This window comes from Lutra lutra, chromosome 7 (genome assembly GCF_902655055.1).
Source record: "Lutra lutra chromosome 7, mLutLut1.2, whole genome shotgun sequence".
Classification (NCBI taxonomy): domain Eukaryota; kingdom Metazoa; phylum Chordata; class Mammalia; order Carnivora; family Mustelidae; genus Lutra; species Lutra lutra.
In genome coordinates this window covers 43472815-43500563 of record NC_062284.1, presented here as the reverse complement: position 1 = coordinate 43500563, position 27749 = coordinate 43472815, and the positions used below count along the sequence as shown (strand labels likewise).

General features: G+C 43.3%; 1 protein-coding gene across 7 annotated transcripts in view; it reads right to left on the bottom strand.

Annotated features, from left to right (window-relative positions):
- TLN2 (talin 2) overlaps window positions 1–27749 on the bottom strand; it is a 431106-nt gene that overhangs the window by 202677 nt on the left and 200680 nt on the right. For all 7 annotated transcript variants that reach the window (XM_047736618.1, XM_047736620.1, XM_047736617.1 and 4 more), the window contains 4 exons: window positions 6150–6321; window positions 4190–4287; window positions 2836–2965; window positions 1655–1807 (listed from right to left, as the gene is read on the bottom strand). In XM_047736618.1, the coding sequence (XP_047592574.1) occupies window positions 1655–1807; window positions 2836–2965; window positions 4190–4287; window positions 6150–6285 (517 nt within the window). In that variant the 5' untranslated portion in view covers window positions 6286–6321. The remainder of the gene's footprint in view (window positions 1–1654; window positions 1808–2835; window positions 2966–4189; window positions 4288–6149; window positions 6322–27749) is intronic.

Below are 27749 nucleotides of genomic sequence, written 5' to 3'. Positions count from 1 at the left end.
GAACTGTATTCATTCTTCCTCTTGTTTGAAGGGATTTATCAAAAGAGAAACGGATTTCTGGAATGCTGGTATTCAGTTAGTTACTTATATCAGAACTATGCTTTTTGACTTTGCAAAATTATTTCATATATACCATCGTGTACCATGGGACCCACCAAAAAACAACTGAGAGAAAATTCCCAGCCATTCCTGAAGTTTGTTAGAGCCCCACAATCAATTTATAACATGGTGAGGGGAGTAATAAAAATCAATGCTTTATGTCAAGACAACCAAGTTAGCATTTTCCTTTAAGTTTCCTTTAAGTTCAGTTGCATTAAGTGAAATAATTTATCAACTCAGCACAATGAGTTACCTTCACCTGTAAGCTGAAAAGAGAAGGAACATAAAAGTAATTGGTTGGGGAGGGCAGTAGGACAGGACACTAAGGGATCAGGGATGGTAGAGCCCTGCCTGTGGCCCAGCCTGGATCTCACTCAGGAAACACTCACCTGTTACCTGGGAGCATGGGAATGCAGCGCCCCTCTACCCTTTCCATAGCTCTACGTTCCCACACTCCTCCCTGGGCTTAGCACACACACTGTGTGTAAGTAAGTATTACAAGCCTCACTGGGTTCTAAGTAACTTCAGCACAGAGAGTGTGTGGGGGTGATCTCATCTCCCATGGTACCTGGGAGAGTATCATGCACATTATAAAAATCCTTGAGATTTGTCTACCATTGTCTCACTTGGAAAGAAGTATGTAACTGGAAATCAAATGAGGCAGAGAGGAAAAAAAAAATGAAGAAAGGGTCAGAGGAAATGAAAGCCTCACCGAAGATCAATAAATCTAATGACAATGATGACATCTTTCCAATGCAGCAGCAAGAACAATGAAAGAAAGAGTCTGGGAAGGTCTTTATAACCAGGGATGAAGTAAGATCCTTGAAGGGGTGGGGGACGTTGGGCAACTGAATGCACATGGCATACTTTGGGGACACATGGGGTGTAGATAAGGGCTCTTCCGAATATTAGTTGTGTGGTCACAGAAGGGGACTTTCCTATAATTGGCATTTTATAACCTCTAGGGAAACAATGGATCGAGGCAATGATCATCGATGGCTGCTAACATCAAAAAAAGAGACAACCAAACACAACTTTCTGACAGAAGTACACAAGACCTCATAAGGAGGAGTCTTTACTTAAAGAATAGACACATACACATGAATCTGAGCAAGTTTCCAGATCTCAGGAATTAAAAGAGACAGTGCTACAGGACCACCACAATCAACAAAATCCAGACTATAGAAAACTCCATATAAATAACAATCTGTTTCTTCTTCCCAGAAATTCCGAGGGGGGTGGCGGGGGGAGAGATGGAGGGGAAGTTTGAGACAAAAACAGTTAAGCGTCATATCGTCCAACCTTATTTGGACCCTAGTTTAAATGATTATTAGCTTTTTAGAAGAAATGTGAACATTATTTGTCTATTGACATTAAGAGATTACTTTTTTTCAGTATGAAATAGGACTATGGTTTGTTTTTTTGTCTTAAAGTCTTTTAGCGCCATAGACCAACAGCCAACTGAAAACTCCTGCCCGGGGTTCATGTAGGTGAAGGGAGGGGAGTGAGATCCGGCCACACCGGCACCCCACCCACGCTCCCTTCTGACACTCACGGTCATCATCCGTATGGAGCTTGGCCTTCAGCTTCTCCATCTTCCTCTCGTCTCGCAATAGTGTCCTGTCCTTTTTTAGCGTCCCTGTCCCTTCCTCCTTCTTTTCTTCAATCGTTTCTTGGATTAAAGAATACTCTTCATAATTCGTTATTCCTAAAAATATAAATTACGTAATGATGACCAGTGATGACGCTGCTGTCACTCCTTCCAGCGGGGGGGGTGGGGGTGGGGGGGACAGTGATACTCCACGGGTCCCTGGTAGCACAGGACGGAAAGAGGCTTTACAAAGGTGAGGGTCAGAGGGCCACGCAGAGAGCACACACCCAGTAACTCTGGCCAAAAACAAGGTTTCTCAGCTAAACTAAGCCATGTTTAAAATGTCACATTCAATTCTCCTAATTTTCGAGAAACAAGCACAAAGTAGAGATCATGCAGAACAAGGCAAGACAGGGTCAAACAAGAAGCGGTTGAAGCAACTGGTCTTCCCTCGCATGGGCAGAAGACTAAATATTTGAAGGGCTTCATGCAGAAAGGAGACAGACTTGTTCTCAGAGGATATAAACAGAAGATACAAGAAGAAAAGCTGTGTAGTAATCTATTGCACAGCCTGTCCCTATCAGTCTTCAAGGAAATAGTGGATGTCACTGGTACTTAGACAGCCTCATTCAGGAAACTGAATTATAGGATTCCAAACATATTTTCAATTAAAAAATTCCTTTGGGGGGGGCGCCTGGGTGGTGACTCTTCATTTTGGCTCAGGTCATGATCTCAGGGTCCTGAGCTCCAGCCCTGCCTCTGGCTCCACACTCAGTGGGGGGTCTGCTTGAGCCGTACTCTGTCCCTCTGCTCCTCCCCTGCTCATGCTCGCTCTCACGCACCTGAGCATGCGTGCTCTCTCTCTAAAGTAAATAAGTAAATAAAATCTTTAAAAAAAAAAATTCCTTTGGCTTTTGAAAGGGAAATAAAATCTCTCAATTTCGACTCAGTGAGAGTTTCGTGTGTTTACAATGCCCGTTAGTGGGTTTACACTATCCAGGGAATAGCCACCCTGTCTTAGGTTTGGACAGAAGTCAGTGGCTAGGACACATTCGGGATTGGCAGGTCACCAAATGGGGATGAAAAAAAGAACAGGTGCGTAATGAACAAAACGAAAACTGGAACCTCGGCACGGGAATGCTCACCTATCCTGCTGCAAATAGTAACCAGGAGTTCCCCAACGGTCTTGGAGTCATCCACCATGACGGTTTTCACGGATCCATCCAGCATCCGGATTTTCTGAGGTCTCTGTTTCTTTTTATATTCCAAAATATCCTAGAGCAAAAACCCCACAAACTTTTCACATGACTTGTTCATTCAGGTAACCAACCTGGACACTTTTCTTTAAAAAAATGCATTTGCCCCAGCACGTTGATTTCCTCCTTCAGTTTTCATGAGATTTTGGCTACTACAACAGAAACCCCAGTGCTAAATAATTGCTTCCAACAAGCTTTCTTAAAATCTGATGGTGAAACTGCCCCCCAGCAAGTACTGTTGATAGCTTACAATTCTTGAAAACTAACCTCTGTAAACTTAAAGTACCTTATGCCTTCCTGAAGGTCTGTGGATGATTTGTTTTGAGGAGAACTAGCGGAGGGAAAATCCTACTTACCTCTGAAAAAGACAGTAGTGTGCTTCTCCAATTATCTTACGGTTGCAAGCAATTTTTAATATAGATGTCACGAAGGAATAAATAATACCCCCCTTAATTCCTTAGAGTGGTGGGATGCCACAAAAGTGGTTTTTGCAGCAATGGCAAGATCAAACAGGGGTAGTAGGTTTGGAGGTTATTTGTAAATAGATTTTTTTTTTTAAAACTACATTTAACAATAGAATTATAAATGGAAAATTAATTGGTACTGCATAATTCACTCTCTCCTGAAGGATTACTGATCAATCGGATATGTGCACTCCACACACTAAAGCCCAGTACCTTTGAAGTTCAGCTGAGCAGAATACACAACACTTTTTTACTCAACACCTCTAATTCCAAACAAAGCCATTTTTTTTGTTGTCGCTGATTGTTATCATGCTTTGATCTCATATGGAATTTCTTCTACAAACACAAAACTGAATAATATTCAATCTCTGACTACCTCTAGGATCTTTTTGTTTTCCCTCCAATCCACCCTTACTTTTTATCATTAGTCACCAAGATACTTCCTATATCCTTACAGAAGGACGCTACGCCTTATTCCCTAGCTACCAAGCACAACCATGGTATGTGTAAAAAGCCGAGCACGCTAACCCCAAGCCCCTTTAATTACTCTGTGGAGTTTCAAGAATTTGGAGTGCCGGTATTTCCTATTACTACCTGGGCAGCCCTTACAAAGTCAACTACAACAAAACTAGGAATAAGTTTCCCTTGGAGCAAAACAGTGAGTTGGAGCTCCCTTTTTCTCTGAGGGGAAAGAGTATGTTGGCTTCTAGAGAAGACCCACAGACAAAGCAACAAAACAAAAACAGGAACAAAACAACAAAACGATGTCTACAACATACCCCATTTCGCAACATGTAGTAATCCAGTGTTCGGCCTGCTTCCAGCCAAATTCCTTTCCTGGGGTCTTCATCAGAGAGAAACAGCCCATAATCAGAAGCTGGGAGATAAAGAGAAGAGAGGGTGAAAGACAGAGGGCCACTGAAGCCATCACTGACTTCCAATCCCTGAGTCTGCCGACTTGGCAGGATGGGAGCATTCGCCTGCACCAGACAGGTTTCGTTTTGACAACATGAACAAGCCAAGGGGCTAAAGCAGAAGAGGAGGAACGAGGCCAGAGCTGTAACATCAACACCCACAGGAAAGGTTCTCGATTTTTAAAACCAGTGGGCAGCAACTGTGTCTACACTTTGGAGAAACACTGAGAACAGAACAGTCCAAATTTCTAATTTCTGAAATGGGCTTTTTTCCCTATCACTTACTATATAAAAATCTGGTAGAGAAGCCATGAAGAAGGACAAGAGGGACCGTGAAGAAACTAAGGAAGTGACCGCTTAAGCCCAAGGCCACTTAGGCCAACAGGGGCCAATGGAGTCTTTACACTTAGAATAACCCCTCCATCATCCCAAAACAGCATTACAAAAGGTAAGCAGGGGGACCCAGAGAGATGAAGCCTCTGTCCCCCACCCCATAAATTATGAATATAGTTGGAAAATAAAACTCTGTGTTCTCCATAGAAATCCCTTAATCTGATTAGGAAGTACAAGGTATGGTGGCAGGAAGAAAGCAGTATCACTTCCTGCTCCTGTCTAAAGATTTCTATCTTGGGCGCCCAGCTGATTCAGTCAGTTGAGCATGCAACTCTTGATCTCGGGGTCATGAGCTCGAGCCCCATGCTGGATGCAGAGATTACTTAAATACATCTTTAAAGATTACAAATAGATAACTACAATAAAGACTTCTGTCTTACTGAATGTGATCCAAGGTAACCCCAGAGACCCAGATGAAGGTCTGAGCTCCTATTGTTTGTTAGAAAAACAAGTTCAGAATCTAGAAAGGTTTTAATCTTCACCAGAGTTAAACAGCAGTCCAACCCAGAAAAAATTTTTTTTTAAATCTGGGAGAAAAACAGTAGAAGAAAATGCCAGAAATGATTGGACAACCCGAATTTGGAGTAAGGTTGGGGATGTAGGATAACTTTACTTTTATTTTTGGGTAATGAAGAAATAACAGGGTTTTAAATAATATCAATAATACTTTTAGACCAAAAGCTTTGCAGTTTTGTGACATCTTTTTGAGAAGATCAATGTCTATCTCTATCTTTGAATATTTGATCCTCACGCTTCCCATTTTTAAGTTAAGTTGCAGCCCATTTTCACAGCAAAGACTTCTTCATTTGGGAGAAATCCCAATTTCCCAAGTGCCGATCAAACACTAAATAAAGGAAAGAAATGTAGAGAGAAGAGAAAGGGCAATGGAAAATAAAAGTTCTATGAACAGGTAGATCAATAGTGGTCAATGGTTTAAACCAACAGGAAACACAACATAGATTCATGGATGCTCCCCACCCCCTTTAGGGCTCGAGATCAAGTTTACGAAGCCCCTTCCAAGTAACTGAAATATAAGGCTTGCCCTTCATCCTGGTGGCAGTTCCAGCCTTCTTTGGGCTGCGTATATGGAAAAGAAGGCTCAGAGTTTTCAAATGCAGGAACTGTCAGAGTGGCTTCATTTGCATTTTATAGGGCAAATGAGATGACATATCAAAAAGTGACTTGTAAACTGTAGAGGGCAATTCTGATGTATGGAAAGGTTATGACAATGATGACTCAGTGGCAGCCATGGCCATTGTCGGCACAAGGCTCACTTGGGACGTAAATACCTACATCCAGGCTAGGAAGACTTTTCATTTGAAACATACACACTAGTGGGCTTGGGTACCACTCAGAGCGTCTGTTTCTTTAAGGGCTAAGCAAAGAACATATAATCATATTTCAAGAAGCCAGTGACTGAGCAATGGCCTACCTTGCCCAGTTTGTGCCTCGGGTACCCGTTCCCGAATGACTCGACATGCATCGTACACAGCTGTGGACGGTTCAAACTGCATGGTCTTCACCACATTGCAGTGGCGGACACAAATCTTTAAGGACAGGGCCACCATTTTCCTAGATGACTTGTAGGTTCTCACTTAGAATGTCTGGAAAACACAAAGAGACAAATGGTGATATTCAAAACGGTCTAGCAGAAAAAACTGCTAGACTGTAAATCAGCTTCAAACAATCGAAACAATCAAATAGCAATTAAAGAGAATGCTTTGGATAAGAACACAATTTAAAAGATTTTGAAAAGTTTAAAATAAAACAAGAGCATCTAGTCTCCATATTACCACAGAGTGGTAAGGAGAACTTCTGAGGAGGAATGATTCCTGGAAGTTCACCAAGACTCCTTCTCAATGGTGCTCCCTATGTTGGGTTTCCAGCAGGGGATCGTCAGCGTGAGAGTTAGAGAGCCTTGGGCACCACAGCTACTTCCTGAAGATCCTTCTGTTGGCAGCCTCAGTGCCCCAGCTCTCCCCCCACAGCTTCTAGGGACAGCAAGAAGCATGAATGCCCTCCAAATGCTCCTCAGGGCAAGAATTCCTTGGGGAGAATTCCATCTCCCCACATACTAAAAGACTTGGCATCTGGGCCAAACCCCAACACCAGGATCCTATGTAAGTCCCTTTGGCCGCTCTACTTCAATTTCCCCATAAGTTAAGAAGCCACAGTGGTAACAGCCCTATATAACTTAAAAAAGAACCAACCTCCCCCCAAAATAAATTAAAAAAAAAAAAAAAAAAGACCAAAACCCCAAGCGTTATCAGTGGGAACCCAATGCCCAGCTTTAGAAAGTATACAGATTTGGCTAGGTTTTATTTCATAAATGACTTCTTTTTAAAACCTAAATCCAAAAATTTGGTCCATTTCCTTTGAGTTGGAAGCTTAAGGCTTATTTTGATGACCTGCTCTCTTCCGTAGTCAGAACCTTAACCCTCAACCCCAAGCCAGCCTCCATCAAATGCCCCTTGCTCAGGCACAGGAGAGAGGATTCTTCTCTGCACCTGACACAGGCCCAGCTGGCTGTCATCCTGGCAAACACAACAACAGGTTTCAGAGTTAGGAGCCATTAGAATCCCAGCATTGCATCAATAACATCAATCCACAGGAATTTCAAGTTTTCATCCCTTGTTCTCTTAGAGAGCCTACAGGTAGTGAAGCTGAACCCCAGCTGCCTTGATGCCCCCTTCCCACTCAAGAATGCAAATGCTAAGAAGCAATGAGGCAGCCAAGAAACAGAGAGGGCCACAGGCTGACCAGGCCCAGGCTGTGGGTGCCCCTGGGGCGTCACTTCTTCACATGCTTGATTGGTTGCCGGCTTCCTAACAACAGGTGACTGGGTCAACTGGAGACAGAGGATATTTTTAAACAGATGTTCTGGAATCCGTGGGCAGCATTTACATATAGCCACGCCAAGCAACCACTATAAAGTCATTTCAACCTTTACTTACATTTTGAATGAACTGCCTGTGACAATATTTCTTGAAAAACGTCAAGATAACAGATACAGTTCTCAATAAACAGCAGCTGTGTTCACTGGGATTCTTCTGCAAATTGAATCAATTACTACAGCCTGGGCAGTGGCCCCATTGCTGACAAGGCAGAAGGTTCAAAATATCCAGAGATTTTCCACCTTCAATATCAAGGACTTTTAAAGCCATAGATGAAGGGGTCTACCCAACTCCAGGGGAAAACTTAAACTCTAGACATCAATTGACAAATCTACTGTAATGTAGAGATCTCACTCAGATCTGGAATAGTCCATTGTGGAACAGTCTAACCCTCTGGGGCTGGTGAAAATTGTGAGGTTTCCCGAACCATGGAGATTCAGGAGCATGACTGATGGTCAGTGGTAAAGACCTTGGAACTCTATTGTGGGTGCCATTTATGGAATGCACCAGAGAGGATGGAATGGTTAATCTCTTCCATTCCCTGAGAAAATGAAGTATTTTAAGTGTCCCTTCATGAAGGCTGCCCTTCCCAGGCTAATAATTGGGCCTTCTGCAGAGCAAATTCATGGTCCCTCTAGCCAAGCCAATAGAGAGTCCATCAAAGGAAAATGCAGAGCCATCACATGGGGCTGAACGCAGAACATAACAGCAAGACCGTAAACACTGGAGCTCAAAAGGGAACAGAGAAAGGGGCAGATGGAACAGCGGGGAGCAGAAAGAAAGACCAGACAGAACCTAGGCCTGTGGGTCAACAAGAAACACAGGAGAGAAGCCCAGAGATTTAGGAAGCAGAAGGAGAGAAGCAGAACATACAGAGCAATGAAGGAAAATCTCTATCCAAAACAACTGGAAAAATGAAGAGGCCACTAGTTGATGTAGGGGAAGCTGCTAGAGGCACAGACAAAGAAACTCTCTAATGAGTTTCTTTGGGGTATATTCAGCGGAGAAGTACAACAGGGTCAAATACAAAACAGGATACATAATGGGCAGGGGGAAGCTCATATTTCAATCCTTAGGACTAGAAAGATCATCTAGGGAAGTGAGGAAGAGAGAGATGGGAGGATGGAGTCCTGGAACAGTGTTCTAAAATCAGGACAGGAAGGGACTGGCCGGGAGGCCTAGTGGTAGGTGAAGAAGGAGAACCAAGAGAGGGTGGGCCCAGAAGAAGGTGTATCACGCAGGAGGGAGAGAGGACCTGTGCTAAGTGCTGATCACAGACCAAAGAAGATGTGGATGGAGAAACCACCAAATCTGGCAGGGAGCTCTCTGGGAGCTGAAGTAAGAAGCAGCTGGCAGGGGGCCGGGGGAGGTGGTAGCCAGAGTAGCAGGTTCAGGAGAGAGAGGAGAGGAGGGGCTGGTAGAGCAAGTACGGACTCATCTCCCTGTCTCTTGAGGAGGCCTACTGGCAGGAGTGGAGCAACAGGCAATGACTCCCATTCATGCCCTTCAGGCTTTTTATCCAGAAGTATGTATCATGTAGTTCTACGAACTCCGTATCTGCACAGCATCTGTACAGATAAGGTGTCTACCTGACAATGGCCCAAGAGACAGTCCCAAGACAGCTAAGAGCCCTTCCAGGAGGCAGGCACCTCAGCGTGCATGATCTCCATTCTGGGCCTATGAGAGAAGAGGAGTAGGCAAGGCCATTCAAGGGAAGGGCGCTGGACTGGGAAGGAGCCTGGGGTCCAGGTTCCTTCCCAGGCCTGCCATTTCTCCTCCTTCTGCTCTTCAGCGGTGTGACTGGCTCCCACGAAAGGAGTTGGCCAGCAGAAACTGGATGCTTGGCCAACTAGTCCCACGGGATTCCACTGTCCTCTCCTCGTAACATCTCACAGGACAAGCCACAGAACGGAGACAACTGTTCTTAGCTCAAGGTAGACATTCAGCATAAGGAGGGACACTGGAGATTCACTTTGAGACTCATGTTCTCAACTCTTCTTCCACTTCAAATGTTATAATGTGGCCGACGTAACACAGAAACACCAAACCACCAAAATCAGTCCCTCTCGTAGGATTGCTCAGTAGCCAAAAGACTAAAAGGCTCCAGTGTCACCATCTTACTCCAGGCTCTCAGTGTTCCTGACATGAAGCGTGGAACAAGACCGATGATTTCCTTTGCGGGAGTGTTTTAGACATGCATAATCAGGTAGTAACGATGCTTATCAAATACAAGGTTATACATTTGCATGTATATAAAAGACACAGTATTTTTATCACGCAAGAAGATGATCCACGCAGGCAAACGTCAATGAGATCTGAAACCAAGGTACATGGTGACTTAACCGTAGTTACACAGGGAACACGGCAGTGAGCGGTTTCTAGCCCCATGCACAGCACAGTGAGCTACTTGTGAAGCAGACCCGTGCTGAAGTTAATAGTCCTGGCTTATGGCAAAAAGATCACAAGACCAAAGCATACAGGAACATATGTTAAATAAGAATGAGTATGTGTTTTCAGCTCTTATGAGAAGTCTCACTATACATCCACTAAAGCCCTGAGAAAATCACACTGTGATCAAGACTAACGTTCTGTTCCCTCTCCAGGGAGACGTTCTCAGGGCACCGGTGCAGCCTACAAACAGAGCCTCACCTCCACTTCCCTGTACTCCAACCCTCTGGCTAATTCCTGCCTCTCTAGGCAGGGAGCCTAGAACAGAGGAGCAGGTTTCCTTCTTTTTTGGTGTGGCTACAACAAGGCTCAAAGTCAAGTGCTTTGTAGTCTAACTCCTGTCTTTATTTTATGATCCTGTCCTTCGTTTCCTTTCACCCCAATCTGAATGTATGCTAGCTGGCTGGGTCTTAAGTCCTTTTATGTCGTGGTTTGGGTTTCTTGCTAAAAGGCAGGGTATAAAGTTCATAAAAGATACATTCTTTTCCTTTTCATAATTTCTTCTCAGACCATTTCTGTCCTGATTTTATGTGTGCAAGTCACCTGGGGCCAATGTGGAACCTTTCTATGCCATCCATTGTGGTAGCCGAGCCAATGGAACCAGGGGTGAAACCCAGACATTCTCCTTTTAAAGTCAACACTTCTCGGTCCCAGGGAGCTGTAAACAGCTCAGGATGGTGGCAGCAGTGCAGGCTGCCCAGGCTCTGGCCAGTCCACCCTGGAACAAACAAGCCCAGCTCAGCCAAGGGCTCCTCCTTGCCGAAGAAATGCCTGCCATTGGCCAGGATAAGCAGCCACCCCTCGGATCTCTGCCCTTACCAGTGAGGGCTTTGAGGTGCTCCAACTCCATTCCTGCCTTACCAGTTCATGATTCTGAGCTGGTTGTTTAACTGCAGCCTGCCTCAGTTTCTTCCTCTTCCTAGTAACCTCCTAAGGTTGCTAAAGAAATCTATGAACACAAGTCAAAGGCACAAAGTACCAGGTAAGGGTTTGTTATTACTCTTCTTAGCTACAGGGGCTGGAGAAACACTGGAAGCAGCATACTCTATTTAGCCACTGTCTGAGCTGCAAAATTCCATTTGCTGTTTATTTTACATCTATTATGTAGTAGACATGATCACAGAAATTACAGAGCAAAGACGATCGAGATCCCTGCGTAGACAGCACTCCCCTTCTAGTGACCCTGTTCACTGTTCAGCTCCTGTGTTCATCCTTGTTCAAGTCAATCAAAAGGCTTTTTGGAGATGCAAAATTATCCAAGGATGAGCCATGAAGCCGAGTGTTGTTTGTGGAACAAGGAACTCCTGCACTCGGGCTATCCTGGACGTCGGTCAGGTTCCCATAGTCCAAGAGCCTCAGGGGGCAGAAGTGCACCCCGTGGTGTGGGTCAGGGCTGGCATCAAAGTAACTCCTGCCCTGGGGCCTGTCAATTAACTCTGCCCAGACGCGACCTGGGAGAGGGGCCATGGGGCCCTGCACACTCCCCTGTAAGCAGAGATGTCGTACTCAGCTGGCAGGACAATAGGGCCAGGCTACCATGCCTCAGAGGGACCCCGGATCTTGAAGAAAGTAAGGATGGCCACCAGCCCTCTGTCTTCCTCCAGCCACTGGCTCCATTCTGACTCACCAGAAGACCACTGTACCCAGTAATGACGGCTGTACCTGCTCTCCCCTCACCAGGCAGAATATAGCCCTGAGAACAGCAACATTTTATAACCAAAAGTCTGTATAAAACACAGGCCTATCATTCACCACAGTCTCCAGTGAACAATTCTGCTCTCCACTAGAAATGCCAGGAAAGAGCTTCCTTTCTTTCCACCCCTTAACTGCTCTTCCGCAAGGGAGGAAGGGGGAACAGCTCAGTCAATGAGTAAATAGCCATCCTGTGATAAGGTCATAGCTCCCCAGAGGTGCCTCAAAAGCAAAAACCAGGGTCTTGCCCTCTATCTTGCTTTCCTGGGCTGTCTGTACTCAGGTGCCCTTGGGGCTCAGCTCAAACACAGAACGTTCAGTATCTGATACTTAGCCCACCAGACACTTCCAGGGGTCCATGTGTCACCATCTACAAGGGTGAATCAATGCAACTGTTCACTGGGAGCCAGCTGCCTTTCATTTGGGGAGGGATGAAATCCCATTTCCATCCCACCTGCAGCCAGCTTCATCAGGGAGCCACAGGCCTTCCTGAAGAACCTGCCCCTCCCCCACTGGGCCCCTCACACCTCCCTCTTGCCAACTAGTAAGAGCCCAGGAGGAGAGTCTGAGTAGCGAGGCTCCCCGTACAGTCCCCCCACATTCACAACCCTGGAGCGAGAACTCCAGCTAATCCTAAACTCAGGGCAAATGGTACATAAACACGGCTGATGGGATTTCCTCCCCACAAAGAAAAAGACCAGGCTGGTCATGCTCCCCCTGGGCATACAGAGTGGGGAGACCAGAAAAGCAAGGAGAACATTCACAGAAGAATCTCTCTTTAGTTCTTCATGGAGGAAAGCCAGGACACTGCTCGACCGTGCATACCTCAACTAGAAATGACCGTTAAAAGGTCAGGCGATAAAGGAACAGAGAGGAAATGATTAACCACCCACACAGGTGTGAACTCAGCTGCAGTTGGGGCACGTCAATAAAAATTCCAGCCAAGGGGTTGGCACCCAGAGCTGCCTTGCAAACACCCCATGTGCCCCTTCACCCACTGGGCTACCGCTGAGGGTGCTCCCCCGCCCCCAGTACACCCGCACTGAGACACACACACAAGGCGGCATCGGGGATACGTTTGCTGTGCCGGGTCTCCCTCCCTCACTGTCCTCCCACAGGAAGGACTGTACCATCTCAGCCCTAGTACAATGTCCGCCGCACAGGGGATGCTTAGGCAACATTTGTGGAATTAAGATGTACTGCAGGGAAAGACATGAACAGATTTTTTTTCTAAGTTAGTCATTAGGAATTATCCACCCTAATAGCATGACATATGGATGAATGGAGGACAAACACCCAGCACCCAGCAGGCCCTACTATTTCTACATCTACAACCTGTTCTGTGGACCATGGAAGCTTAACCTTGTGGTTTAGGAGATGAAGTTCTCCAGTCGCAAATGAGAACCTGGAAAAAGAACCCAGGCCATAATCAGTCGGGAATACGTGGAGGTCCCCTGAGGGCGGGGACCATGTGCCATGCTCACTGTAAAGCACCTGCCACAGAGAAGGGCTCAGGCTGTATTAAATGCATGGAGGGAGGGCCCAGCCAGCAGTCCCACCTCCAAGAACAAAGCCCAAGAGCGTGCCCACAATACGGAGTACACAATGAGGTGAAAAGATTTGACAGTGTTTTCCATTTTCTGATGAAGAAACTGTCATCTTGAGATTAATACTAGGAAATCACAACCAGACTTCCCGTGCTGCCACAATCATCAGCTATGTACGCAGTCCAACTAGAAGTTGGATGCCTCCAACTTGCCCTCCCATTCCCACTCAGCTCTTGGCACGGGCGTATGAAATTCCATCATGAAGGAGATCATTGGTCCTAAAGATGTCCTCCCAGTGAAGTCCTGCTGCACTTAGTACCTCTCACTTAGTACCATCTAAAAATGTTGCATTTCAGAACTTCAAACAAATCGAGAGCTGCCCTTTATTAAAGATGATGCCTGATTACCAGGAAGTTCTAAGGAGTTAGGGGGTTCCTACAGACCGATGCAGACCTCTGGCAGAGCTGATAAGGGGCAGAAGAACTGGGAAGAAGACCTGCTCAAGGAAGTGGAGCAGACATCTACGTGCTCATAGTGTTCCAATTGTGCTGAGAAAGAATTTTAATGCACACACAATTGTGAAAGGTGCGACTAATCGGGTCCGAACCCCGCAGCCCCAGGGTCAGGGCCTCCCATCCCCTCATTTGCCTTCTCCCGTTCACGCTGTACAAACTTGAAATGTTAACAAAACTATGTATCTTCAATTCCTACAAAACCACCTCCATTATTTTAGCCCTTTTGGCGTACCTCTGTCTGAAATGCACCAGCCACCCAGCTCCTCCCTGTTACTCAACCTACAAGTCTAGCATAGAGCTTGGCTTTCCCAAACTAGTTCTTCCAACCACCCCCTGTGCAGGATCCCACTCCTCTCCTAAGTCTGTGGAGCACTCAGCCATAATCCGTGCTCCAGTGCCAGCCCTCCCCAGCTCAGGTCCCCACTGCAACAATAGGAGGTGTTCCGTCTAGTGTTTATCTGGCACCGGAGAGTCCCAGGGCCCTTCCACAGACTCACCTGATATGCACAACAGCTTACAAAGTATAACAGATTTTTTTTTTTTTGCATCCCCATTTCACAGATAGAGAGTCTGGGAGGATAGAGTATTTCTGTGGAATATGCCTTTGTTTCCCTCAGATCACTAAGAAGGCTGCACCAGCTTTCTGGCAATGTCACTGTTCCCCTGTGGCTGCTAAGACAAAATAAATCATCCCCACGTCTTAGTCCCCCTGGAATCCACCTTGCAGTCCTACTATTTGCTCTGTCTCCCAAGTTAAAGGATGAAGAAGGCTTCAAAGCGAATTCTGACGTCGAACTCTCAGACCCCAACTCATTCAAATGACTGGAGGCCATTTACCAAAATATATGGGACGGAAAAATAAAAGGTCAAGTCCAAGGAATAACAGAAGAACAATGAAAGTGAAGGTCAAGACCAGGAGAACTGTGAATTATTTACTCTCTGTTGGGATAACTGGGAATACACTCATCCCCTTATTTTTTTTTTTTTTCTGACGCCTGGTGACAAGTCTGTAAAATCCCAGGAAAGCAGATTCTCCAGGCTACAGACGCTGATAAACAGAAGCTCATTCACTAGGGCAAACACCATGGGGATGGGTACAGAAGGACTGGGTTTGACTTGGGAAAAATAGAGGGCTTTGTTCTGCAACGGTCTGGAAAAAAATATTCAGCATGTTGTACACTGAACCTGGAAGAATGAATGAAAAGAACTCCGAGTTCCTTCTCAGGTCCCCTTTCTCATGCTTGGGTTTTTTTTTTTTTTTCTTTTAAAGGTTTTATTTATTTATTTGACAGAGATCACAAGTAGGCAGAGAGGCAGGCAGAGAGAGAGAGGAGGAAGCAGGCTCCCCGCTGAGCAGAGAGCCCGATTCGGGGCTCAATTCCAGGACCCTGAGATCATGACCTGAGCTGAAGGCAGAGGCTTTAACCCACTGAGCCACCCAGGTACCCCATGCTTGGGTTTTTTAATGCTTAAAAAGCATCCACTAGATTGAAAACTGTCTGCCAAAGCAGCCTGCACTTGGGCTGTGCAGCAGCAACAGGGCACACCACCAGGCTTGCTTTCGGTTAAGGCACGGAGAAATCTCCTACTCCTTCCCTCCAAATCCCTTTCGCTACAGAGGTTTTCAGCACTGACCTCTGACCCGTGAGTTCAAGACTACAAACCCACAGCACCATCCATCACTGAAAGAGGCAACAGAGTGTGGTTTTGGCAAGGGCGGATGCTGAGGAGAAAAGGGAATATTAAAAACATATTCTCAAGGCTTATCTATGTTAATCCATGAACCATAAATCAGAAGGGCATTTCTGTTAGAGCTCAGATCTAGAAATCTGGCACTTGTGTGGAGAACTGAACTAAAGCAAGGAACTTGATTGAAATACACGTTTCTAGAGACTCAGAGTCGAACCACAGTCCCAATCCAGCATTCACACACTAGATGAGATTTTTTCCAGAATGTCCCCATTTTCTGTGGGCACTCATTTCAAGATCACCCTCCATTTTAGATCTGAAAATTGCCACGTCTCAGTTAAACTCAATCTAGCCTCTGGTAGATCTCCATCTCAGACAGAGAAGTCGTCAAGTCCAGCTGTCTGCAGGGTACATAAATCTTTACTGTGGATTTCCCTTCTCAACGCAGGAACTAAAACATCTCTTTTTCCATTTTTTAATCATCAGCAGCAAACATATAAAACCAATTATGTGCCTATGTGGATTCTAAACCTTTCTGTACATCAGGTCACCAGCTCTTCAACATCACACCATGCTAAGGACAACATATGTCCCCCAGGTAAGGTGACCAGGACACTGTGGTTATGGGATTTGATAGAGGGGGCTCTGCCTCCTACTGTGTGTTTAAACAGGAAGACGTCATGGAAAAATGAACATAGTGCTTGTGTTAGCAGAGCAGTAAAATGGGTTTATATATTGTTGAAATGTATATTGAAATGTATATATTGTTCAGGCTTTTGTTAATTGTCATGTGCTGCATTCTGACAAGTCAGTCAACAGTTCAGTTAGAGAAGTCCTATCTGCCCTGGATCATCAGGCTTAAGAGGTTACGTCTCTTAAAGTAACAGGTGTCCACAGGAGAAGGGGAGGCTTACACCCTAATCTGTCATTATCCATGCTTCGGTGAATGGTCCCACCCCCACCCAAACATAAGCCATGTTAACATCTTGACAATCTTCCTCTGTTTATGCTTAATTTCATGTGGCTGAGATGATACCCTCTATGTAAATCTGTATTCTGATGTTTCCCCCATTGCAATTACATAATCATCTTTTCCCACAGGATTGTACAGTTTCTAGAAACTTTTTAAAAATAGATACATGATATTACAGTATAAGCCATCATAATTCACTCAGCTCTAGCTTTGTTTTTGTATGTATCAGTCACTTGTAAGTTTTCACTATTATAAACTAAGACAGCAATACGATTTTTCTATTTAAACATTTTTATTCTTTCAGATTTTAAGCTAGACTTTTTTTTTTTAAAAGGAATCATCAGTATTTTTAAGGAGCAACCCAGAAGATATTAAGACAATAAAAAAATCTGAGTCTACAGATTATCAGCAGTTTGATTTATGGGTTAGCTAAATGAACATGCATTAACAACCAAGAAAGCCAATAATCAATCTAGATTTTATAGTTCAATCTAGCCCACAGAATGATCCTGCTAGCAAGGGCTCAGGCTGCAAGCGACCATATCAAAAGACAGAATTTACAACAGGCATGATCAGGGGGAAAACATTTGGCATGGGTAATAAACCAGATTCACAGAAAAGACACAGAGGAAAGATAGACGTTTAACATAAATTCTAAAATATGTTGCTAAGAATAGAAGTGACAGAAGAAAGGACTGGACTAGACTCTACTACAGAAAATAGTGGACATACACAGTAATTATCAATGCTTTGCTTTCTGTCAGCTCAAGTTTTTAGAACTGCCTCGTGGATCAAACCAGAATTACAAAAAAACACACTAACTAAATTGAAGTACTCTGACAGAGTACCAGTTTCCTATACTTACTAAAGCCAAATCAAAAGTCTTGCCAATTTTATCAGTGAGTTATGGATAAGATTTACATTTCCAAATAATGGAACCAAATCAAATTTAGATCTATACACCTAAATATTACTTCATCAAGAGCACAGGGAAGAAACAAACATGTCCCGTGGGTGAGGACATTAAATGGTAAACTCTTCACAGCACAGTTGAGTGTGACCCAGTATTTTAAACTACTGTTTTTAAGACAGTGTCACCTATATAATCCGTGTCTACGACCTGGAATAATTCTTGGAAAATAATTTCGAAAAAATGTAAAACTTAGGATAAAGCTGGAAAAATAAAAGAAACGCAGAAACCAATCAAGAGTGGGAAACAAAGGGTAAGGATCCTTAAAGAAATGGCAGGACTGAAGAATTTCCTGACTTTGTAAGTGTGAGTGCCTCTTCTATAGCGATTATGCTACAGTATTCCATAATAACAGTGATGGCTGGTAAAACGGATACCCATCCTCAGATACAACACCCAACGTAGTGTTATTGGTTGCACTGTTTCCTCCCCCTAATATTCATATGGTGAAGTCCTAACCCCCAGAACCACAGAATGGGAACTTGCTTGGACAGGATATTTATAATCAGGGTAAAACAAGGTCATTAGGGTGGGCCCTAATCCAAAATGACTGATGTCCTTGGAAATGTGGACACAGAGACACACACAGAGGGAAGGCAATGTGAGGAGACACTGGTAGAACATGGCGGCTAAGCCAAGGAGAGGGGCCTGGAATAGACCCTCCCCGCTCTCAGCCCTCAGAAGCTCACCCTGATCTGGGACTTCCAGCCTCCACAACTCAGAAATAATAGATTTCCACTGGTTAACCCACCAGTTTGCAGTTCTTCATTATGGCTGCCCTCAGTAAACTAATACACCAAGCTAATTACGGTTCAACTCAGATTTCAATTAGTATAATTCTCTTAAATACAGGAAATTTGTAACCATTTTGACACAAACTAACAATATAGTCAAATATATGTAATTATCTACAGGGAAATTATATATATGCTGTGCTTATTAACACGCACACGTAGGCATAGATGCAGATATTGGTGTAGGCACAACGCATGGGCATATTGGTATGATAATTTCTATCCACAGTCACAACAGTACTAGGTCGTGCTGGGGTTGGGGAGGGCTCTTAAGCTGGGGACATCTACTGGGGTCTTACTTCATTACCATCAAACAAAACTAACTGAGGCATAGACAATGCTTACCACTGTAGGATGGTGGGACAAAAGATGTGTAGTACTTAGGATTCCTGTAGCAAGCATAGAAGAGACTGTAAGCATTTTATTGGTGCGGTAAAACTTATTTTTTGAATTTGACTGACTGGCTTTGGTCATAGTACACACTTTTCTTTAGGAATTAAATAAATTCTATTACCACACAAGACAATTTTCAGTTATTCTAATTCTGATTAAACAGAATGATTATCTTCCTTGTAACATCATCCCTTCCCTTGTATAAAGAAACAGGAAGCTCCCCAGGTCTTTTGATGCCAAGCAATTCAATATTTCATTCCTCAAATGACTCATTTTCACGACCTTCTGTAGAATCTTCTCTCACATTCAACTAAATACGCTGAGATGTAGACCTACTTATCTAGGGCACAAGTATTTCATGGACACAGCAAGAATCCAGACCCATGGCTATAATGAAAGCAAGAGAGGGGGCCGATAAATAGTTAATCAGTAATTATTTACCCATCATTGATAATGTACAGGACACTGTCTTGAGGGCTTCAGGGAATAAATGAGATGGAACAAGGCTGGTGCTGAATTTGGTGGGCTTCTGCTGTCACAGCACACGTATGACCCACATCCAGAGAGAAGACTCTTTTAAGAGGTAACCAAGAAGCTGAGACGACGATGACAACAACAATGACAACAACAACAAAGTAGAGGGATGCGTGACTGGCTCAGTCAGGAGAGCAGGGGACTCTTGATCTCAGGGTCATGAGTTTGAGCCCCATATTGGGTGCAGAGATGACTAGGGAAAAAAAAGTAGACACAATGGCAAGAGGACCAGAAGGATCCATGGGATGAAGACAAACTTTGGGTCAAATCAGTTAAGAATAACATCGGGCTGAGGGTGAGATAAAAGTTCAGCTTTAGGGACGCCTGGGTGGCTCAGTTGGTTGGACTACTGCCTTCGGCTCAGGTCATGATCCCGGAGTCCCGGGATCGAGTCCCACATCAGGCTCTCAGCTCCATGGGGAGTCTGCTTCTCCCTCTGACCTTCTCCTCACTCATGCTCTCTCTGTCTCTCTCTCAAATAAATAAATAAAATCTTAAAAAAAAAAAAAAAGTTCAGCTTTACACAATGGACAGGACTGGGTAGATGAGGGAGAAGGGTAGTGTTCCAGATGGCATCAGAAAAAGTTACCCTTCCACCCTGGGGAAGCCTATCCTTTGTTCATGACTCGCATGTTTGTCACACCCTCTATTCTCCTCGCAGACAGTACTCAACACCCAGGACTTGGTGACTCCAGGGCCTAGTACAGGGCCTGGCGAATGAGTGGGTATTCCATAAAATCTGAACACTGAGTAACTGTTTCTGAACCAACTTTCCATATCATGGTAAGCTCCCTGAGGGCCCACAATTATTTATTATTCTCAACATAGGTCAGATTTTCAGCAACTATTTGATAAACAGGCAGATGTAATTCCTCCATTTGATTTCTTTCCTTTTTATTACAGAGAAACAAGTATCTAAAAGAAATTATGGCTCTACTAAATAAATAAATAAATAAATAAAATTAGGCCAGTTCCTTCCAATTTAAGCAGCTTTCTACTTTCCTTAATACTACCACTACCTTTCAGCAAATTTAAAGCATACCCCTTCCACTGCCTTGACTAATACTTGGGTAAACCATGTTATGGAAAAACACTTTGAACTGGGAGTCAGAACACAAATATGGATTGGGAGGCCACTGTCTCAATGGCCTATGTCAGTACCATGACGTGGGGCCTGTGTGACCTCACGAATCCAGTGTTACACACAGACACACCATGTCTCAGTTCATGCAAAACTCACCTAACATAGAGCAAGGATCTTATCAGAAAAGCCAAACCACAGTATTTGCTGCTACCATTATTATTAATGCCCAATACCCTGGTGGATAAAAGCAAAATATAGAATTCTAAAAAGTTTTTCTTTACTCCAAGAAGGTACAGAATGAGATAATTAACAGTTGTCAAACCAGCAGAGAGAGAAGGAAGGGTAATGGCTCTTCCCTGAAAACCAGCCTCCCAGGTTCTGCTTGTGTAATTTTCTTCTTCCTTGCCTACAGGGAGGTCAGTGGGGTAATTTAGTACTCAGGTTTTAGATATAGAAAAACTTTAAACCAGAGAGAGACTGTGGGTCCTCTAGTTCTAAAATCTCTGCAGAACTGATTAAAAAAAGTGACCATGGGTTTCAGTGCTGACTGCTTCTCGGGATGGCAGGAAGCCAATTACTTAAACATTTCATGAAACGGTACAGAAAATGCTTACTTCTTAAAGAATGCAGTCTCCCATTTATTCACCCATAGAGACTCACTGAGTACCATTCACTGGACCAGATGCTGCTCCTTGCACAGAAAGGACCCCAGCAGCCATATAGGGGAATGAGTCTAAAGTAAGGGTCAACTTCACTCTCATCATAAAGTCTTTCTAGCACCTTAGTGATTCCAGAATGAAGTCAGGGCTCTAAAAATTTGGAGAGCTGGGAATCCCTGAGGTTCCAGGATTAGTCTGGATCCTTCTGGACATTCCCCGGCAACATCTAAATGCATGAGGTTCAGTCATAACAAGAACAGACCACAGCACAAGCAAGGGCCGTCCAACCTTAGTGCCACCCCACATGGTGGTTCAAGTTGTCCACATGACACTGCCGTGTCCTCTGTTCATTATTTTCCTGTAATAACTGAAGTCCTCAAAACAGCTGGGGTTGTCCTGAAAGCTGCGAGAATACATTTAAATGTGTATGCAAGAAGAAGAAAGCATAAGTAACTTCTACCCCGGACTTGGCAAGGACTCTATGGCCCCTGTCTTACCGGTGGTGAATGGTAGCACTCACTGTCATCCTGTTCTTGCATCACCAAAGCTCCCACTGATGCTAGAGCGGACAGGTTTTACCATCACCATCATGTATGCTATGTGCGCGCACGCACACACACACATACATACATATATCTGAATATTAAGAAAAACACACTATAAAACTCTCAACTTGAAAAGATGATAGGTGATTATTTATGCTACAGAAGGCTTAAATAAGACTTATTAAGAATTCATTGAGCAAGCCTTCTTAAAAATCCACAATAAATAAATAAATAAATAAACAATAAATAAAGTCCTCAGAGGACTACTACCTTTTAACTCTAGGTCCCCTACACCAAAGATGGTCATGAGAGCCCCAAACAGAAGAGTGCTCGCTCTTCTCCATTATTTCAGTGGATGTCAACTTTCTCAGAGTTGGTCTCGATTTTAAAGTATTGTGGCCCCACATTTCACAAAGATTTTATTTATTCCCCAGACTTCATACATTTGTAATAGTCAACCTTCTGGTTTCTAATCAGTGAAGACCTACCCCTGACCAGAAGGTCGAAATACTTTCTCTACAGCAGGCTGCAGGAACTCAAGCCAAGTGAAAGAGCACAGCTTTCCCTTTGCCTGCCTGCCAGATTTCTGAAGTGCAGAAAGCATGCTCAAGGAGCTTCCAAGCAAGGAAGCACAGCTTTGCTTCCAAGCACCCTCCCCAGGAAAGGCAGGTGAGTACTTACTGGGGCTGGGTTTCAGGCTGCCCAAAGGGTCTCTATCCATTACTATAGCCGACACACCAGGAATGTGGGAGTCTGTGACTCAGGCAGGCAGGACTGAAGCCAAGATTAGGAGAAAGGAGGCCTAAGGGAAGTAGGAGAGACCAGGTGCAGAGAGAGAGAGAGAGGGGGGAAGCTGGATGGAAGGGAAGCTGTGGGACACACAGGAAGCTGTAAGCCAAACTCCTCTATTTGGATTTGGGGAAGCATTCAATTACACATTCATGTTTCCCTGGTTACTATCCTGGATGAGGAAGGGCTGGCTAAATATTTCAATGCTCCAGGAAAAAAAAAAACCTATTACAATGAAAAATCCTTTGGAGTTTTCTTCTCTTCTGTTTACCTTTGAAAGACACGTATAAATTTACTGAGAAAAAGAAGTTTCTTTATTCTCTTTCCTCCCCAGTGGTGAATCTCTCCATGAGTCAGTCTAAATGTCAGAAGAAAAAGGCATCTTCTCAGGAATATATAAATATTTATAGACAACATTACTCTATCACCCCCGAAACGTTAAACAGAGCTATTTTTCCATTCTCTTCTTTATTGATTTAGTCATGGTACATAAAAATCAGAAAGCAAAAAAAGGTTAATGGTAGAACTCAACTTACCAGGTCAGGCATCAACTAAATACAGATCCCCCAAAATACTGTCTCTTTGTGATACATTCACAGAGAGTGGTAACAGAAACAAGCAATTCCTATCAAAACAAACCCAGTCTGAGATTATCAAATTATTAAATTATTAACTACCTTCATCTGTAATGAGAGCCTCCAAGTCTGTGGAATATTTCCTCTTGCACAGATGCTCTTAAGGCTAAGTTCTACCAGACTGATGGTGTTGGTGGGAAAGAGTGACTATCTGGTGAGATGATTATAAAAATAAAATCCAGGGAGGGCACTGTCAAGTCCTCATTCAGCTCTCAGAATGTTTGGTTGGCCCTCCTCAAATTTCTTGCCTTCTATTAGACTGGTTGACTTCAATAGACCAAAAAAGAAAAATCACCTGATTGTGTCAATAGATGCAGAAAAGCATTTGACAAACTCCAATACCCATTCATGATAGAAACTGTCAGTAAGCTGTAATAGAACTTTCTCAACTTGATAAAGATGATCTGCAAAAAACCTACGGTTAACATCATACTTAATGGTGTTCAATCATCAGAGTTTTTTCTATATTCCTGAGACTAGAGCCTTTTTTTTTTTTTAAAGATTTTATTTATTTATTTGACAGACAGAGATCACAAGTAGGCGGAGAGGCAGGCAGAGAGAGAGGAGGAAGCAGGCTCCCCGCTGAGCAGAGAGCCCGATGCAGGGCTCGATCCCAGGACCCTGAGATCATGACCTGAGCCGAAGGCAGAGGCTTTAATCCACTGAGCCACCCAGGCGCCCCCTGAGACTAGAGCCTTAACAGATACGTAATTTCCTTGCAAACATTTTCTCACATTCTATACATTGTCTCTTTACTTACTTGACAGTGTCTTATCATGCCCCAATGTTCTTTTAGTTTTGATGAAGTCCAATTGATTTTTTCCGTTCATTGCTTATACTTTTGGTATCATGTTTAAGAAATCATTGCCCACTTCAAGGTCATGAAAATTTCCATCTATATTTCCTTCTAAGAGTTTTACAGTCTAATAGCTCCTACATTTAGAACCTTTGATCCATTTTCAATTATTTTTTACATATAGTCTGAGGTAAGGGTCCAAATTTAGTCTTTTATCAGCTTATTATTATTATTATTATTATTATTATTATTTTTATTGTAGAATAGGCTCTATGCTCAAGGTGGGGCTCGAACTCATAACCCCTAGATCAAGAGTCACATGCTGTACTGACTGAGACAGTCAGGCACCCCCCTCTTTATCAGCTTTTAAACCTAAGAAGAGCTTTCTCTCCACTTCACTGAATGGTGGAGATGGGGAGAAAGGCCAATGAATTCCAATCCATAGATTAACTTATAAACAAGGAGAGATGATAGCAACTGAACTTTCCCTGATGAGTCTGAAATCCCCTACAGTAATTACAGCAATTCAGTGTTTTGAGCACTGGGATGGAGTTCAGTGCTCTGACATTTTCAAATGACTACCTAAGTGGAAGGAAAATTCAGTTATTAAAGGGTGCCACCTTAACACTATCAAAATCAATTAAATAAGCAATTGCTGAATACTGGTAATATAGTCTGCACTCTGCTAATCCCTAATATATCATATAAATATATCTAAGACACGGTCCCTCACTCTAAGAGCCAATCTACTAGCTTGGAAATAAAGATGGTTTCCCAGAAAGTGGTTCAATTGCTAAGAGTGAAGTAATTCAATTACATAAGCCTTAAAAAAAAGAAAGAAAGAAAGAAAGAAGTCAAATATGCTGGAGCCAAGAGACCTAATAAAATATTCCAATGGGGCCAGAAACTTTGGTGACACTAGACTTAATTTTGACCATTCTATCTTTATGCATGTTATACAATGGAATACTACCCCACCACCAAATCAACAGGGAAGAAAATTTCCTCAAAGACACAAGAAGAAGAGATTCTCTAAGAATAAGAAGTGTTAAAATGGCCTATGCATCCTCAATTCCTTTTGGAATGTTATGTGTTTTCTAAGGGATTTTTCCAAGGCTTAAGTGGATTAGAATTCTGTTTTATTGGCTGCCTGGGTCTTTATTTTTTAATAGCCTAATATTTACCTTTTACAGTACACTACAAAAGTGAAGAAAAGCATTGTGTACTCAAAAATGCATCTGGAAAGATGTAGGAACTGAGTGGAAAATACACAAAATCGATATATGTCCCTTATTCTCAAGGGAACCAACACTTCGAGAAGACCTGCTCTGAGCCACCATCTTGTAATCCAAATACAACCATGGCCCTCGGTTCATGGCTTAGCGTCACGCAGACCTCTCTTAGAATTTTAGGAAAACTTCAGAAAATGCCTCATTTGGGGAAAACAGAAACCCCACAGAACCAGTAGGCATCAATACAGGAAAGCAGGCCAAAAATACGAAGCTTTAACAACCAAAATCACAATTGGTAACATCAGTCCTGAAGCTCAGTTCAGGGTTCTTCTCTTAGAAGGATTCCCCTTGAAATCAGTATCACCACAGCAAGTGTCAAATGTGGCTGACGTGGAAGCTCCTTCTCAGAGAGAGATGGGAACACCATGTACGGGTCGCCCATTAGTGCCAGGCATGTCATGTTTATCTCCTTTATGCCATCCAGGGACCACATAAAGTGGGTGACACCAAGGGAGTGGTAGAGTCTGATGAAGTCCACCTACACTTTGTTCCACCACCAAAATTTTGGATATGGAAAATGTAAAACTGAAGGTTACATACCACCAGCTAGTTAAGTCACTGGGACCACCATGCAGGTCATGAGGACAGGGAATTCCAGAAAGAAGGGTGCTGTGGAATACGATTATTTCAAAACCAGTTCTCCTAAGGCCACCCAGGACTCTGCTCTGGTTCCGTAAGCAATAAGCCACCTCAGCTCTAGTGTTTGTTCTTACCAGTTGACTGGCCCTCCAAGAGGCTTCCAGGTAAAAACTTCTCTGAAGGGCTCTCTCTTAAATACCAGACCCTCCTCTAACCTACTCACTTAACATCTACTGAGCCTCACTGAACAAGGGTTTATGAGTGGGAGATCAGCTTCCCATTTATGTTGACTGCCAAATTTTCTTTCCTCATACTTGGTACACAGAAACATCCAACCCTTCCTCTAATCCTGGATCTTAATGACCATCATCAGTCAGCAAGACTTTACTTAATAGCCAGACCTTTCTTTGAAAAATCTTTTGGGACAGACTTGGAGAAAGGATATGGGCTCCATAATAATTCATATATACTTAAAATAATTCCATTTAGTTCAACAAATCCTTATTGAAAGTCTACTGTATACAGTGTTCTAAGTATTAATATCATTCCAACTTTTATTCCTATTTCAATAGCGTTGTCTACTTGGTATTTTGTCTATACAAGCCACTCCAGGATGACAACACGGTAAAAGCCGAATGTGCTGCTCTCAAAGGCCAAGGATGCCTCAGTGGGTATGTGAACAGTGTGAAAACTACAGCTGTTTTTGTCTTAGCTCAGAAGCATACAGTGAATTATCAGTAAAAGAAAGAAAATTTCAGTCCTCACCGTGTTACTGAGACAAAGTAACTACAACTTGAGATTCAAATAGAGCAATGACTATCAATTAGCATCATTGTTTATTTCTCAGTAGAAAGACACTTAGTATGAGGAAATAATTGTGGAATGCTGATTTCTACATCAGGACTCTACAAAAGAAGAATGCTCACTTTCCACGTTGATAGTTCATGTATGATTTCACCCTTTTAATAATTTGCTCTATTGAAAACTAAAGTCCTAGCACAGTCAGAATCTTAATGGATTAAATCCAACATGAAATACTTCAAAGATTCACACAAGGCCCAGGAAACAATGTCATCTCTACCTGGAAAGGATTGAGAGGGGCAAATAATCAAGCTGAAAACTGCTTAATAAAAATCATTCATTCTGGGACGCCTGGGTGGCTCAGTTGGTTAAGCAGCTGCCTCCGGCTCAGGTCATGATCCCAGCATCCTGGGATCGAGTCCCACATCAGGCTCCTTGCTCGTCAGGGAGCCTGCTTCTCCCTCTGCCTCTGCCTGCCATTCTGTCTGCCTGTGCTTGCTCTCTCTCCCTCTCTTTCTCTGACAAATAAATAAATAAAACCTTTAAAAAAAAATCATTCATTCTGGAAGTTTTAACAAGATGTTTTCTTAAAAAACAAAAAACAAACAAAAAAACTTGGAGAAATTGGGAAAGGCAAAGCAAATTAACATACTCGACGATACTCTAACAGCAAAATAACAGATTTTTTTTTTTAAGATTTTATTTATCCATTTGACAGACAGAGATCACAAGTAGGCAGAGAGGCAGGCAGAGAGAGAGAGAGGAGAAAGCAGGCTCCCTGCAGAGCAGAGAGCCCGATGTGGGGCTCGATCCCAGGACTCTGGGATCATGACCTGAGCCGAAGGCAGAGGCTTTAACCCACTGAGCCACCCAGGCAACCCAAAATAACAGATTTTTAAAATTCAAATAAACAGAGGTAATTCTGGCATAGCTAAAAGACAAAACCCTTTGCGTAAGTTCAGCATGGCTCTATTTTTAAAATAATGTCTCTGATGCACAGCATTTCAATTTTTGTGTTAGCCTCTAAAAAGCAAAAATCAATGTTTTACAGTATCTGTATATGACAATCCTCTTCACTTCTCTCATGGATACCTGAAGCTATTAAACATTATTGTTCTATGAATATAAGGCAAAAATGGAAATAAGGACTTGGCTTACTTAATTCCCTGCTTGGCTGGCTCCCCAAATTCACCAACTCCCTCTATCGGGAAGGACAAAGAGATATCAAGACAGAAATGCCATATCTATCAATTCTCCTCATGATGAAAGCAAATCAAATATCTGGGGTACAATTCCATCCCACCCAAGGGCGGAATGATGTAGAAAGTTTAACATCTAACCTTCCTTCCTGCACATCCAGACAACGGATCATCCCCTTAAGAATTCTCTTTTGCCAAGAAACA